The sequence below is a fragment of the Oncorhynchus mykiss genome, chromosome 4, assembly GCF_057628025.1.
Source record: "Oncorhynchus mykiss isolate SJ-2025 chromosome 4, ASM5762802v1, whole genome shotgun sequence".
NCBI lineage: Eukaryota > Metazoa > Chordata > Actinopteri > Salmoniformes > Salmonidae > Oncorhynchus > Oncorhynchus mykiss.
This window is the reverse complement of record NC_143025.1, coordinates 39,128,025-39,145,641: the sequence shown is the minus strand read 5'-3', so window position 1 is coordinate 39,145,641 and position 17,617 is coordinate 39,128,025. Positions and strand designations below refer to the sequence as shown.

Sequence of the window (17,617 nt, the reverse complement as noted above, 5' to 3'; positions counted from 1 at the left end):
AGGCTTTACTGCGAAAGGACACCATGCGATTATGTTAGGACAGCGCATAGCCACAAAAACCATACATACATTTTCCAGCCAAGGAGAGGTGTCACAAAATTCAGAAATAGCGTTAAAATGAATCACTAACCTTTGATGATCTTCATCTGGTGGCACTCCCACGACTCAATGTTACACAATAAATGTTTGTTTTGTTTGATAAAGTTAATTTTTATGTCCAAACACCTCTGTTTAAATTGGCGCGTTATGTTCAGTAATGCATTGTCTCAAACAAACATCCAGTGACATTGCAGAGAGCCAAATCTAATTACAGAAATACTCATCATAAACATTGATGAAAGATACAAGTGTTATACATAGGATTAAAGATAAACTTGTTAATCCAGCCGCTGTGTCCGATTTCAAAAAGGCTTTACGGCGAAAGCACACCATGCTATTATGTTAGGACAGCGCCTAGCCACAAAAACCATACAGACATTTTCCAGCCAAGGAGAGGTGTCACAAAATTCAGAAATAGCTTTAAAATTAATCACTTACCTTTGATGATCTTCATCTGCTGGCACTCCCAGGACTCCATGTTACACAATAAATGTTTGTTTTGTTCAATAAAGTTCATCTTTACGTCCAAAAACCTCCTTTTTGTTCGCTCGTTTAGTTCAGTAATCCATATGCACAAAGCATCTAGACGAAAAGTCAAAAAAAAAAAAGTTCCATTAAAGTTCGTAGAAACATGTCAAATGATGTTTCTAATCAAACCTTACTGTGTTTTTATCATAAATACTCAATAATGTTTAAACCGGACAATATTGTTTTCATTAGAAAGGAAAGGGAACGAACGTCTCACTCATGGCCACTCTCCATAAACAACTCATGACTTTCAGCTGAGCCACTTACTCTGAGTGCTCTTATTCACTCCCCTTTCACAATAGAAGCCTGAAACAACAACAATCTACTGGAAGCCTTGGGAAGTGCAATCTGACCCCACAGACACTGGATATTCGATAGGCATTCACTTGAAAACTACAAACCTCAGAATTCCCACTTCCTGGTTGGATTTTTCTCAGGTTTTCACCTGCCATATGAGTTCTGTTATACTCACAGACATTATTTTAACAGTTTTGAAAACTTTAGAGTGTTTAATTAATTAACTTATTATATGCATATTCTAGCTTCTGGGCCTGAGTAATAGGCAGTTTACTCTGGGCAAGCTTTTCATTCAAACCTCCCAATGCTGCCCCAAATCCCAAAGAGGTTTTAGGGGCTTGTAAGTAATCACAGTTGCATTCGATGCATTTGACAAATATAATATGATATGATTTGATTTGACCTATATGTCCCTTATAGCGGCTAGCCGACCTAAGTCTTGGATGCATGCCTCCACACGAAAAAGCCAGAAATCAGTACATACGTCATTTTCAACAGTGACCAGCACAGTATGTGAAGCTAGCCACAATAGTGGAATTTGCGGTTTGCCTTCAAAATAAAGGTCCCACATTGAAACGGATACAAATACTGTAATCATGTCATATTTGCACTAGATGATGCTTAACAAGTTTGGAATGTTGTTATATAAATTCAACAAAATAAATAATTTGTTAATTTGACAAAGGACAAATGAGTTTAAATCGCACTGTGGATGTATTAGACTATATAATTGCATTGGGGGCATACATATATTTCACTGTATAGCCTTGCCTATGGATTGTGAATCAATTAAATGGGGGTATCAGCCAATTCAGTGACACCCACAGAACACAACTGTGAAGACCTTACACACATTATCATAGCAGCTCTTATTGGAGGAATTTGACTGTGGGAAATCACCTCCCCAGTCAGTCTATTGTGCGTGTTAGACATTCATATTGCAATGTACATTCTTACCTATGGGTCCATGAAATAGGGTATCAGCATACTCAGTGACATCCACAGAAGACTTCACACCAGCGTTTCCCAAACTCGGTCCTGGGGACCCTAAGGGGTGCACGTTTAGTTTTTTGCCTGAGCAATAAATAGCTGATTCAAATAATCAAAGCTTGATGATGATGAGTTATTTGAATCAGCTGTGTAGTGCTAGGGCAAAAAAACTAAACGTGCAACCAAGGGGGGCCCCAGGACTGAATTTAGGAAACGTTGGTTAACACAAATATTAACATCATAGCTCTTATTGCAGGACTTGTGAAATGAGCCACATTAGCTCACCAGTGAAACTACTATGTGTATCAAACATTCATATTCCAATGTACAGCCTTACCTATGGATCTTGGGTCCTTGAAATGTGGGATCAGCCTACTCAGTGACATCTAAAGAACACAACTGTGAAGAGTTTACACATAATAACAGCATAGCTCTTATTGCAGGACTTTGACTGTGGGAAACCACTTCACTATTCAGCCTATTGACTGGTGAGCTAATGTCGCTCATTAAACAACATTTTTCAAAATACGTACAATGTTATGCTGTTTACAGTTCAGGCATAGATCTATTTCCAAAGATAATGGTCTCCAATGTCACTCTGTTTGAATCTCCATTTTAGAGTATTCTATGATCGCTGAATCCATACGGCTTTTTGCTAAGTGTTTCCATGTGTACGTTTTAATGATACAAATTGGACAAAGGTAAATGTCAGCCACCATCTGTTACCCCTTTCTCCCCAAATTTCTGCTGTTAACATTTATACTACGCTTTTCTAAATAACTTATTAGCTGTTCCATTTGACCTGTTACCAAGATGAAAGGTCGCAAGGTCATATATGTGCAACTCGTTCTAAAATAGCTTACCGCTTTGATGTCTGATTATTTACCAGTCTCCATTCTTGACTCTTTTTTTTTTTACTGTGGTGAGTGTGGGTTTTGCATGCCCCCAAAGAAGCTATTTCCTTTGCCATATATCTTATGCGTGCGTGCATGCAAACTGCTGGTTAAGGTCTCTTCACTCCTGTTCTGCCAAATCAATAAAACAGTCTTTGAAAAGCTCCCTGAGCAGCTCAATGAGCTTGGGGGGGATGAGCTGTTTCAAAGGAAACTAGTGTCTCTGGATTAGCAATGAAAATACCTTCCACTGCTCCTTCTCCTCCAACTCCAACTCCTCCTCCTCCCTCCTACCCCTCCTCCTTCTTCTCCTCTCCTACTCTTCCCGGGATCTCCCCACTGACATTCTCCTATTTCCTGGATTCCACTGAGCGTACACATCAGTCTGCCAGTTTGTCCTCCCTCCCTCCCTCCCTCCCTCCCACACACACACACACACACACACACACACACACACACACACACACACACACACACACACACACACACACACACACACACACACACACACACACACACAGAGTTGTGTCTTCTGTAAAGCCGTTGAGTTTTTGATTCCTTTTGCTTCTTATGTCCATAATATATTTAATACCTATTTTTTTCTCATTTGTCATATCATATGCTTTTTCAAAAATATTGTGCCATGCTGTTGACATTTGTAATGCTTCCCTTTAGTCATGTTATACCCTGATTCAAAGCTTAGATAGCTACCGTGCTGAGAAAACGCTTCACTACTTTTAAAACTACTTTGTAAACACGGTTCTCTTGCTGAACTTCAATTAAAGCAGGTCTGACATGTCGTTCGAGGAATCACCTGGGAGAGAGGGAAATTCATGACTCAGCAGGAGATAAGATCATGAATCTCTGGTGGCAGATTGATTCAAACAAGCTGTTTGAAACATACATACACACATATATTGTTGTGTGGTAGTACTGTACTGTATCTCTCTATAGTCTCCTGTCTGGAGATGATTGTGGACTACAGGGATAAGAGGACCGAGCACGCCCCCATTCTTTTGCAGTAGAGTAGGTTTAGAGCTTCATGTTCCTTGGTGTCCACATCACCAACAAACTAACATTGTCCAAGCACACCAAGACAGTCGTGAAAAGACTGACTGAAAAGATTTGGCATGGGTCCTCAGATCCTCAAAAGGTTCTACAGCAGCACCATTGAGAGCATCCTGGTTGCATCACTGCCTGGTATGGCAACTGCTCGGCCTCCGACCGCAAGGCACTACAGAGGGTAGTGTGTATGGCCCAGTGCATCACTGGGGCCAAACGTCCTGCCATCCAAGATGGCACCATACCAGGTGGTGTCAGAGGAAGGCACTAAAAATTGTCAAAGACTCCAGCCACCCTAGTCATAGACTGTTCTCTCTGCTACTGCACGGCAAGCGGTACCGGAGCACCAAGTCTAGGTACAAAAGGCTTCTACACAGATTCTACCCCCAAGCCATGAGACTCCTGAACATCTAGTCAAATGGCTACCCAGACTATTTGCATTGCCCCCCCCATCCACACCACTGCCACTCTCTGTTGTCATCTTATGTATAGTCTCTTTAATAACTCTATCGACATGTACATACTACCTCAACTAACCGGTGCCCCCGCACATTGACTCTGTACCCGGCACCCACCTTTATATATTGTTAATTTAACTGCTGCTCTTTAATTACTTGTTACTTTTATATCTCTTATTCTTATCCATATTTTTTTTTAAACTGCACTTTTGGTTAGGGGCTTGTAAGTAAGCAGTAAGGTCTACACTTCTTGTATTCGGTGCACGTGACTAATAAAATTGGATTTGATTTGGAACCCAGCTGCATGGCTCACTTGCCTGGCTGTCTGAGGAGGACTATGGGTAATCTGTTATGTCAGTGCGGCCGAGCCTTGATCAGACCTTCCACCGATATATTCACTTCATGGTCCTCTTCTACTTGCTTGCCTTTCTTTTTTCAGAATTTTCTTTCTTCTTCTACCTTCATCTCCTTTCCTACCTCCTTTTCCACTAGCATTTGTATATACAGTGCATTGAGTAATCCCCTACTACCACCATGTTTCACTGGAGGTAGTGATGATGCTGATGTCCTCTTCCTATTACTGTTTGTAAGATTTTAAGATGTTGCACGGGTCTGACTGTCTAACTTACAGCTCTCTCCTCCACAGGTGTCGATATCCTCCATCAGCTGGGCCTCACCGGCAGCAGAGAGACTCTCTCCTCTGGGATCAGCTCGTCCTCTCCTCCATCCTCACCCCCAAGAGCCGGGGTCCTACTCAGCCCGGATGCCCACATTGAAGCCCCCACGGGGAGCCTGTTCCCGCCGGAGCTCAGTGAGGAGTTTTCTGTTGTGGTGAGCCTAAGCTCCTGGCGAGCGAACAATGCTTTCCTTTTCAGCGTGCGTGACAGCAGGAACAAGCTGCAGTTTGGTATCCAGCTGCTGCCCGGTAAGGTGGTCGTGTACACTGCCGAGAAGACCTCTGTCTACTTCACCTATGACGTGCACGACGGGCGCCAGCACTCTTTCGCTGTGGGCGTGAGGCCACGCTCTGTGTCGTTCCATGCGGACTGCGGGGCGGTGCAGCAGAGAGAGCAGACGCTGACCCGGTCACAGACCCTGGGGTCAGGATCCGGAGGCCTGCTCACCTTAGGAAGGATGAACTCCAAAGCAGCCCAATTCCAGGGCCTCATATGCCAGCTGGATATCTACCCCCTGGCCCAGGCTGCTGCGCGCTACTGTGACTACCTTAAAAGACAATGCCGGCTGGCCGACACTTTCCGATGGCCCCCCAGCTCGGATATGGAGGTTTCCAGCTCCCTGGCTTTCTCTCCTATTCCTCTTTCTCTGGAGTCCCAGATGGTGGTGCCCCCATTGTTGACTGTAGACTCCCACACCCAGCAGACGTCCACCTCGGCCGGATCAGCCCCCATCCCCTCTCTGGAGAGGTCCGGAACAATGTATTTAAGCCCCTCAGAGCAGCCTCACCTGGGGGTCAGGATCCAGACCCAGAGCTCCCTGCTAGAGCACCTCAACTCCATCCATACCCCCGTCACTGCTGGCCACAGCAGCCTGTCCTCAGGCACCCTCAGTGGGCTGGAGGCCCTGGGAATCACCCGCAGAAGTACCACCCCCAGTTACAGATCCAGCTCAACAAGGGGCTCAACCAGGCACTCTCCCCAGTCTGAGAACGACATGGAGGAGAGGAGCCCCAGGAGGCCCCAACGGGTCACCATAGACACCCCAGGTATAAACTCTCCTGTCAAGCAGACTCACTTGAAGGATGGCTTGAGGAACAGCTCCAGCTCCAGGCCTAGGGACTCTAACCCCCAGCTCCAGCCCATTGACCACCTCCTGGACACCCAGTTCAGACCCAATGGCACCACCCTGTACCGGGAGAACCAGGTGGAAACCTCAGAGGAGCATGGCCAGGAAGAGGCCTACGATGTGGACATGGGAGGCTACGACTATGGTTATGAGGATCCAGACTACTTCTACGGAGACTATGACGAAGCTTTCCCCGGACCCAAAGGAGAACCAGGTCCTCCGGTAAGTGTTTGGAATTCATAAATAGATTGAGAGAATGTTGGAAACATTTCTTTAAAGTCAGAGCAGAGGTGTGCATGAGCAATGGGGGACAATTAGCAATTAAGCCTAATTTATTGTGATTATGCATTGAGTGTTCTGTTGGCCCTCTTTCTCAAACACACTCAATAAAGCCCCCCAAAAATAAAAAATAAATAAGTAAAATAATTTGGCAGGCCTTTGTATTGATTTAGAGGCAAGGTGATGGTGTCGAAGCACCTTTTTTCATGTATCAACAGGTGGTTAAAATAACATGTCATTCCTCTTGAAATACTGCCAGTGACTCGTCCTCACTCTTGTGAGAGTGGGGAGGGGTGTAATTTATAACTGGGGGTTGCTCCTATAGCCTACCGACAAAGAGCATCCAACAGGCTGACATCGGCTAGCTAGCTGTAGAGGTATTTTTTCTTCTCTTCAGTGAGAACAACATTCTGACATTCTGTCATATCGGTGATGCTGATCTAATGCTTATGGCCCCATGGCAGCACAGCTGATTGAGGTGTTTCCAAGTCAGTGGTGTTGCTGCTCAACCTTTCTCCTCAAGGACTTAAAGCCACAATCTGTCATTTATTTGATAATTGAAAAGCAGTCACTATAATTATTACAGATTGCACCTTTATCGAGAGTAAGTCCGAGCCTAACATCTGTTTCTCTAATTCAACTCCATGAGCCTAGAGCTGGTAGACAAATGTTTTTGGAGGCCAACCAAACCTGGTTACCAGGAGGTAATAAGTCAAGGAGTCAGATATCAACTTGTTTTTCCATCCTCCTTGACTAAGCTACTGTATGTGTTGTGGAAATGCAGCCATTTTCTTTCGCAACAGTCTCTGACAGGCTCCATATTTAGGATGTCGGGTCAGCGCAAGGACAATGGGTCAGTGTGTGATTGTGATGTCACCACATCCCATCCTGCACTCAGAGCTACAGATTGAGGATATGGCTATGTTCTGTTCAGCGTTCTCCTGTGCTCCATACTCTCCCATGTTCAGTGCTCCCTGCTCCGTGCTTCATTTGCCTGCTCTGGAGCATGGAAGTACAGTGAATGGAACACTGATTGTATCTCATCCTCACATTGGTTTTGGCTCTGGCTCCAGATAGTCAGTAGAGAAGCATACATTAAACACAGGTGATGAATATGAATAACCCTTTAAACCCTTTGTTTTACAGCCCATTATTTAGCAGATACCTAGCTAGCACATAACGTTCTGAGAACCATATGTTTCTTTGAGCTTGGTGAGCACGTGGTTGTCCTATGGTTATTTTGTATACAACCTTGCCACAACTTTCTGGGAACGTTGCAGGATAGATGCTTGGCTTTGGAACGTTCTCAGCTCATTTACGGAACTTGACAAAAAAAACGTTATTTTCTTGGAATTTCATTAGTCTAGTAGAACGTTTCCTAAAAGTTCAGACATGGTAACATTTAATTGCAATTTTGGTAATGTTCTAGGAATGTTCTCCAATGGGTTTGACATTTGGAATGTTTTCAAATTGTTCTGAAAACATTAAGACACAACGTTTTTCTGTGGGAATTTCAGTACTTCATCATAATGTTTCCTACAGGTTTCCTCATGGTTCTATTTAAAGTCATGTTCTCAAATTGTTCTGTACGTTAAGAAACAACTTTCTTCTGTAGGAATTTAAGTACTTCTACAGAACATTACACACAAGTTCCCATGTGGATCTATTTAATGTCATATTTTTACTGCATTCTGGGAAAGTTCTCAAAAATGGTGTGACTTAAGAGATGTTTTCCGAACATTCAGATAATGTATGGTTCTCTTTTATGTCAGTTCTTGGCAATATTCTGTGAATGTATTTTTTAAAATTGTACACATTAACATCAGTAAGCTCAGTCACGTTCTCAGAAAATGTTTATACGTTCTAAGAATGCTAAGAAACATATACATACTGCTTTTAATCAACAAAACTCTATATCCTCTCTTGTTAAGTGTGTTCAGGTGTGTTGGCCGTTGCAATTACCTACTATTTGGTGGATTAACATTTTTCTATTTTGATTGAGAATTGTTGAGAATTGAGATCCAGTTTGACTCAATGCTGGGATGTGAGAAGAATGTCTGGGGGAGTTCACCCCAGCTGTACAGACACTTCAAATGCACTTTAAGAGGGAGGAAGTACAGATTACTCAATCGTCACCTTCATGATTTACTTCCTCTCTCTGAAATACCTTTCACTGCTGGTACTATTAGTGCTACCTAGCCTGGTTCGACCATACTGAACAATAGTGAGTGCAGCGCTAAGTCTGGTTTATCCAGGCTAAGTGTTACCTATAGTAGACAGCAAATTAAAATATATAGTATGGAACATACTGTACAATAAATTCAGTTTTAAGGTTTTGTTGGGCCCAACACGCAGCCAGCAGCACAGCTGTCATGCTGCTAATATTATCAACAGATCTTTGTTTTTTTTTGCGTGAAGAAGCCTCATGGTCTCAATTGGCCCTGTTGTTATGGCGAGGAGAAGGCGGTAGTAGTGCACTCACTGTTTCCATCACTGTGTCTGTGTTGGAGTGTGGCTCCATGAGCAAGCAGCTGTTTCTGTCGCTGAGACGTTCTCTCTTTGTCCCATTGATATCGACGGAGAGGAATAGAATGTGCAGGACTTCCCCATAACTGCTCCTACGCACACATACAGTTGAAGTTGGACGTTCACATACATCTTATCCAAATACATTTAAACTCAGTTTTTCACAATTCCTGACATTTAATCCTGGTTAAAAAATTCCATGTCTTAGGTCAGTCAGGATCACCACTTTATTTTACGAATGTGAAATGTCAGAATAATAATAGAGAGAATGATTTATTTCAGCTTTTATTTCTTTCATCACATTCCCAGTGGGTCAGAAATTTACCTACACTCAATTAGTATTCGGTAGCATTGCCTTTAAATTGCTTACCTTGGGTCAAACGTTTCAAGTAGCCTTTCACAAGCTTCCCACAAAAAGTTGGATGAAATTTGGCCCATTCCTCCTGACAGAGCTAGAGTACCTGAGTCAGGTTTGTAGGCATCCTTGCTCGCACACAGTTCTGCCCATACATTTTCTGTAGGATTAAGGTCAGGGCTTTGTGATGGCCATTCCAATACCTTGACTTTGTTGTCCTTAGGCCATTTTGCCACAAATTTGGAAGTATGCTTGGGGTCATTGTCCATTTGGAAGACCCATTTGAGACCAAGCTTTAACTTCCTGACTGATGTCTGAGAAGTTTATTCAATATATCCACATCATTTTCTTCCCTCATGATGCCATCTATTTTGTGAAGTGCACCAGTCCCTCCTGCAGCAAAGCACCCCCACAATATGATGCTGACATCCCCGTGCTTCACGGCTGGGATTGTGTTCTTCGGCTTGCAAGCCTCCCCCTTTTCCCCCCTAACATAACGATGGTCATTATGGCCAAACAGTTCTATTTTTGTTTCATCAGACCAGAGGACATTTCTCCCAAAATTATGATATTTTGCCCCATATGCAGTTGCAAACCGTAGTCTGGCTTTTCTTATGGTGGTTTTGGAGCAGTGGCTTCTTCCTTGCTGAGCTGCCTTTCAAGTTATGTTGATATAGGACTTGTTTTACTGTGGATATATATACTTTTGTACCTGTTTCATCTTCACAAGGTCCTTTGCTGTTGTTCTGGGATTGATTTGCACTTTTGGCACCAATGTACGTTCATCTCTAGGAGACAGAATGCATCCATCTCCTTCCTGAGTGGTATGACTACTTCGTGGTCCCATGGTGTTTATACTTGCGTACTATTGTTTGTACAGATGAACTGGTACCTTCAGGTGTTTGGAAATGGCTTTTTCTTCCATTTTTTTTCTCAGGTCTTGGCTGATTTCTTTTTATTTTCCCATGATGTCAAGCAAAGAGGTACTGAGTTTCAAATGTAGCCTTTAAGTACATCCACAGGTACATCTCTGATTGACTCAAATTATGTCCATAAGCCTTTCAGAAGCTTCTAAAGCCATGACATCATTTTTTTGAATTTTCCAAGCTGTTTAAAAGCACAGTCAACTTAGTGTATGCAAACTTCTGACCAGTTGGAATTGTGATACAGTGAATTATATGTGAAATAATCTGCCTGTAAATAATTGTTAAAAAAATGACTTGTGTCATGCACAAAGTAGATGTCCTAACCAACTCGCCAAAACGTTAATTTGTTAACAAGAGATTTGTGGAGTGGTTTTAATGTCTCCAAACTATGTGTATGTAAACTTCTGACTTCAACTGTACACGCACATACAGACAAACATACACACATGTTTTTGTATCCCTTTGTTTATTATTGTGTATCATTCCAAAATAGTTTTTCCATGACTCTCTGTGTGTGTGCATTATGTCCTGACCGTCATACTATTTCATGCTGCTGTATAGCAGCTTGCTACATTGTGAACACATTGTCATGGGAGTGTGATTCCCCACAAAACAAGGTTTTAGATTTTCATGACATTTATCCATAAAAGGATCCTTTGAAGGAAAGTGTTTTGACATAGTTTTTTTACATTTTGAGTTGGAATATTTGTGACGTTTATATTTGGGATCTTGTTTTTCAGCTTTAGAGTGGTATTTTGATTTCAATAACAATTTTCTTACCTTAATTTATGAATCTTGAAAAATGTTAACATGAATATTGATAATGTACCCTTTTTGATAAGGCAAAGTTTTTGATATATTGTTGAACATAATATACTCTACGGGAATATCAAAGTTCCAGACTGGGATCTGTGCTACTTTTAGATCCAATTTGTAAGCATTACTAACAGAGTGAATGTGAAAATGGTTCAAAATGGTCACTGTTTGTATACATATATGTACATGTATGTATGTATGTATGTATGTATGTATGTATGTATGTATGTATGTATGTATGTATGTATGTATTATGTTAACAATATATACAAAAATTTGCCAAATACATTCTTTCTTTTTGTATATATTGATGTTTATACTTTTCAATATTGTGTGTATCAATTTGTCCTATTGGCAGAGGCTGGTGCTCTCGCCTTAGTTGAATTTTAAGTGGCAGCTGTGCAGAATTTTATGATTAACCATGTGACAATGATAGAGAAATGAAAACGTAATTATTGAAATGAAAATGTGCCTATATAACATGGCTTTCACTCAGAAATGGTAGGATATGGTAGGAAAAATTGTAAGCTTCCCCAAACTTGAAACTTACGAGCTGCTTATAGTCTTTACTATAACACCCATTAATGTTGTAAATGACGATTCTAGCTGGAAACGGCAGATTTATTTTATGGAATATCTACATAGGCATACAGAGCCCATTATCAACAACCATAGCTCCTGTGTTCCAATGGCACGTTGTGTTAGCTAATCCAAGTTTATAATTTTAAAAGGCTAATTGATCATTAGAAAACCATTTTGAAATTATGTTAGCACAGCTGAAAACTTTGTCCTTATTAAATAAGCAGGACAACTGTCCTTCTTTAGACTAGTTGAGTATCTGGAGCATCAGCATTTGTGGGTTCGATTACAGGCTCAAAATGGCCAGAAACAAAGAGCGTTCTTCTGAAACTCGTCTGTCTATTCTTGTTCTGAGAAATTAAGGCTAGTCCATGTGAGAAATTGCCAAGAATGGTGTGTGGTGCACATCTGAGCAAGAGGACAAGTACATTCGTCTAGTTTGAGAAACAGATGCCTCACAAGTTCTCAACTGGCAGCTTCATTAAATAGTACCCACAAAACACCAGTCTCAACGTCAACAGTGAAGAGGCGACTCGAAGAGGGATGCTGGCCTCCAATTTTTTAAATGGACTGGATCTTTATATACACTATTCTTGCCTTGTAACTCCTACATAATCATTATTGAGTCTTAAAGGAGGCCTGGGTAAGGCCAACATATATTCATGTTCCAACTTAAGGTAATTTCTTCTCAATTATGATTTAATATAAAGTATAAATATCAAATATATGTCCATAATCCTTCCTCGAAAGTACCCTTCTATGGATGAAATGCGGTGAAACCCCCTAAATCATGGTCTAGTTTCGTGAGGAATCACCCAACAGTTATATTGCTGTCAGTATTACTACTAGCATCCCATCCACAGCCAAGACACTCAGTGAAACCTCTTTCTGTAAGTCTCTCCAGTGATCCTCTCTTTCTTTTTGTTTGCCTTGGATTAGCACATCAGTCCAATAGAGGATACATGATAACTGTTACTTTCAAAAGCCTCCAATTATCAATCATACTTTAAAAGGTGCAATATGCAGAAATCGCTCAGCCATTTCCTGGTTGCTAAAATTCTAATAGTTCACATAATTTCAGTTTATGTGACAAAACAATCAGTCATTGTGTAGAGAATCATTGTACCATCTAAACCGCTGTGAAATATATTTCCCATAACCAAAAATATTGTATTTTCAGCTGTTTGAAGCTGGTGTACAAAACCGAAAGTAAAAGACGTAAAAACTTAAGAACGGGAAGTATAAGTATAGGATCTTAATTTGATCACACTGTTGCAGGAGAACTTTCCTGCAATGCAAGACATTTTAAACGTGTAGTGTATTTGAGGTTTTAAAAAAGGCTTCTGTAGTTTATCATTTCCACTTTCCGACATGATTTTCCCTTACAAAAAAAATATCAACCCCTACATAAATGTCCATTAATTATAATCCACTTAATAATGAACATTTTCTGTTGCTGCAGGATTATTTTCCCACTGTAGCAAACTGGCTCAAATTAAGATCCTACATCTGTATCCCGTTTTGAGAGAGCCAAGCTGAATTCTGACTTGTTTGCAAGTTATCTACTTACTCCACACCTCTGTGGATGTGTGCATTTGTGTAAGTTTGTTATGAATGCGTGGGATGGGAAAAAAGCTACCACATAACATACCAGGTTTAATGTAATCAAAGTCACGTTTTACAAGTACTGTAGTACTTCAGTTCCAACTCTGGAATTTAAAAGTATTCACCACATTTGTTTTCCCCCCCTCTTTCTTCTTTTATGTGGAATCATACCATGCTTTTCCTCCATGGTTGTTTTGCCATGAGTTTATCTTAATCCCAGAACTGGTTTGAGGCATAGTACTTCACACTCATCCAGACAATGTAACATGATATCACCATCCTCTCAAAGCTTTGCTATTAGCGATTTGGAGTTAAAAAAAAACATTTTTTTTTTGCCTCCTTTGATTTGAAATTGTCTAGGCCTCTTACATAAATACAGTATCCACCTACCCACATCTAACTGTACATTTAAACCGCATGATATCACTTCTCAATTAGCAAGTCATTTGTGTGTCTGTAACATCCCTCTCTCTCTCTATAACAGGGTCCTCCTGGTCCCCCTGGTCTACCTGGTCCTGCTGGCAAGAGAGGAGCTCGGGTGAGTACTGCAAACCATGTCACACCTGTGGTCATGTGATGCCATTGTGCTTACACCCCTCCTTGAGGTGACACTGTAAACGTATTGAAAGGAGATCCCTTTCCCCAGATTTGTTTTAACCCTAGCAGTCTCGTACAGTGCTAAATGGTGCTATGAAAAGTGTTTTTTTAGAGGATCTTACAAGGTCGTGCTGGCTTTCGTGCTGATTCTTCAGAGTCTATTTCAGGACAGGTCATGAAGTAGCTAGTTCTGGTCCTCCGTAAGTTGGGGTCAGGTTTATTGATGTGATGAGGCACGTTCATACCCGAGAGCACTGATACACACAACGCTGACACACACACTCTCAACACTGACACACACTTTGTGACTGAAAACACATCACTTACACGTACACTTTTCAAAGCACTCTCACTCCATCAACACACCCAACAGACATAGCAATGACACACGGTCTGCGAGTCGATACACTTCTCAATGCACTTCATCCCCATTCATCCACAGACACAAGCTAGACACAAGCCAGTTGTCAAGACCAGTGACCCAGCACCATTACAGAACTGCTGACATTCCAAAAAGAACCAGGGATGAGCTGTAATGGTGCGTAGGAAAGAGATAGTCCTGTGAGAGGATAATGCATGCATGTTTACTTTACTGTAGGGTTGGGCGGTATAAAGATTTTCATATCGTCATACCGTCCCTCTCTCATTCTGGGATTTATAGTAGCCGGCTTAGTACACAAGTGTACACTTAGTACACAAAGCACAAGTACTAGCGGATTTCCATAGTATTAGCTAAATATGCTAACGAGCACAATCTAAAATAAACTAATTGCAAAGACAGGCAATCCAGCTCATAAAGTTCTACATCTATAGGTAGCAGGTACAGAATGCATTTTTTGGGGTGAGTTTGGACATTTACAACCAAATGTGAACGAGAGATATAGTGCAAATGAACAATGTTTGAATGCATGGTGGTCTGAAGGAAAAACAGCACTGACTCTGGAGCAGTATGTATACATGCTGTGTCTGTGTGGTGTCTGGAGTCACTAGGGCAACGGGGCCTGCTTTCTCTGCTCTGAGAAGAGGAGCAGACTCAGGGGCCGAGAACCGAAAGGATATTTCTTTTTTTAGGATATCAAGATAGCAGTGGCAGCTGTACAGATAACTCATCCAAAGCCCTTTGACTTCTCAAACATGGCAGAAAGCTAAGAATATACGATGCCCCATCTCCTCATTAATTCAGCCACATACCTAGCTAACTAGCAAGTTAAACCGAATACACATCTGGACTCACCGGCTCCCGCTTTCTCCCATTGTGCTCTTTACAAGCAAACGTGACTCGCTCAACTGTTCTGGGGTCTAGGGAACTACGCTAAGCTTCAGAATGTAAAATAATGTGACAAGTGAAATGAAGAACGTCATCTCTTTTGTCTCCTAACGTACTGCACAAGTTGGCTGCATGTATTCACTTAAATTGGCTACAAATATTCAAATTTATTGAAAAACTTCAAAGAAATAGTTTCAACGGTATTGAAAGTATTGAAAAACCATCCCGTGGCTATTTCCAAATACCCCAGTATACAGTCTATAGTATATACTGTATACTGCCCAAGCCTGCTTTACTGGCTCTACAGCAGTAGAGTGTACTGCCTTTTGGTTGGATGCCAAGCAGTTGCCATACGAAGCAGTGATGCAGCCAGTCAAGATTTTTTATTTATTCTTTATTCTGCCGGGGCGGCAGGGTAGCCTATTGGTTAGAGCGTTGGACTAGTAACTGGAAGGTTGACATGGTACAAATCTGTCGTTCTGCCCCTGAACAAGGCAGTTAACCCACTGTTCCTAGGCCGTCATTGAAAATAAGAATTTGTTCTTAACTGACTTGCCCAGTTAAATAAAGGTAAAAAATAAAATAAAATAAAAATTAACCTTAATTTAACCAGGTAGGCCAATTGAGAACAAGCTTTCAATTACAACTGCGACCTGGCCAAGATAAAGCAAAGCAGTGCGACAAAAACAACAACACAAAGTTACACAAACAAAAGTACAGTCAATAACACAATAGAAAAATCTATGTACAGTGTGTGCAAATGTAGAAGAGTAGGGAGGTAAGGCAATAAATAGGCCATAGAGGCAGAAAAATTACAATTTAGCATTAACACTGGAGTGATAGATGTGCAGATGATGATGTGCAAGTAGAGATACTGGGGTGCAAAAGAGGATAAGAGCAAAGAGGACAAATAACAATATGGGGATGAGGAAGCTGGGTGTGCTATTTATAGATATGCACTGCATCTCAGTGCTAGAAGCCAATCACAGTTAGCCAGCTATACTCAGGAAGACCACAGGTGCACCTCTCTCTTTTTTTATCTTTGTAAAGTCTTGTTTATAACACATCAAGCTTCTTGGTTACGCGTGTTTAGTGTGTGTCAGACAGACAGGGACCCTCCAGCAGCCAGCCAGACAGGCAGTAAAAATTGTCTACAGGTAAACTACTGTATAATGCTAAACCCTCGTGGGACCCAACTGTGGAGACATATGGTTTACATACTGTGCGGTGACCCATAGAGGCATAGACAGAGGGAGGCTTTGTTATGGGGTGGAAAATGACTGTAATGGGGGGTTGTGTCTGTGTGGGCTGCGAACTCTGCTGCCTCAGCAAGATACAAACCTCCAGACCTCACTGTACTGTACTCACCTGTATTGTACCTTAGCTAAATCCCACACTCCACAGGTGGCAGCATTTTATACACACAGAACAGACCCCCACTTTAAATAATCTGCTCTGGGAGATAGGAGAGAAGGAAGCGATAGAGAAAGCGACCGAGAGAAGAAAGCGATAGAGATAGATAGGAGGAGGGTGGGAGGAGAGAGTTGCAGCGATAGAGGGGGAGAGAGCGAGACGGGTAGTTAGATAAATGGGGAGAGGAGGGAGGGAGGCAGAGGGGGAGAGAGATCCTTTGTTATGGGGTTTTACTGGAGTCGCGGAAAGTAGAGCGCCAGGGGGAGAGGTTGGGGGCTGGGTGGTAGAACAAGACTGTGACACCACAACACAACCCAGTGTCAAGAGGACTCACAGACACCTTTAAAACTAGGCGTGGGTCATCATTACCCCTACGTTAAGTCTCTGTCATCTCCTGATCACAGCCATTTATGGTGACTGATTACTGTTATGGGAGAGAGCAGAGTCTTACCTCATAGCTTTAGTTTGTAGTGGGTGTTATAGAGAGAATGCAGCTTAAGCCAGGCAACAGCAGGGGTGCAGATGTGTGTGTGTGCGCGCGCGCGCGTGTGTGTGTGTGTACATGAGCATGCACGTGTGGTTGTTCCCATGTGTGAGTTGTACTCAAAGTGAGTGCATGTATGTTATAAGGTGTTCTCTTGAAAGTGCACTCTTGTACGGTTTAAAGGTAGGGCATAGTTTGGCACATGAAGAAAAATGTGACATAAAATATGTGTAAAACTCAGAAAAGGTCTCACTATATCTCATCACAGCCTACAATCACTGACTCCTTCAGCAGTTGTATCTACCTTTAATCTTTGTGGCTAAAAGATGGGAACTGTTGATGACATACAATATGACTAATTCACTGTACCGTTTACACCTTCTGTAGAGACCCATCCACTTAGCAATAATGCTATGCTGTCGTTGTGATGTAGTAGATCTACTGTAAATGAATCTCTCTCTATCTCTCGCTGTCTCTCTAGGGTCCTACTGGTCCACATGGAAACCCCGGCCTGCCTGGTCTTCCTGGTACCAAGGTGAGTGCCCTAATCCTGGGTTGGGGGGCACAGACATCCCCCTTGAGCTCCAGAGAGAGTCTTGTTAATGTTGTGGGATGTGGAGGCCCCCAGGGGTCAGCCAGG

General features: G+C 42.0%; 1 protein-coding gene across 3 annotated transcripts in view; it reads left to right on the top strand.

Annotated features, from left to right (window-relative positions):
* LOC110521790 (uncharacterized) overlaps positions 1-17,617 on the top strand; it is a 188,097-nt gene that overhangs the window by 30,510 nt on the left and 139,970 nt on the right. For all 3 annotated transcript variants that reach the window (XR_016495247.1, XM_036968553.2, XM_090231958.1), the window contains exons 3-5: positions 4,974-6,352; positions 13,701-13,754; positions 17,459-17,512. Coding sequence is in view for 2 of the 3 variants with exons in the window: in XM_036968553.2 (XP_036824448.2) it covers positions 4,974-6,352; positions 13,701-13,754; positions 17,459-17,512 (1,487 nt within the window). In the remaining variant the exon portion in view is untranslated. The remainder of the gene's footprint in view (positions 1-4,973; positions 6,353-13,700; positions 13,755-17,458; positions 17,513-17,617) is intronic.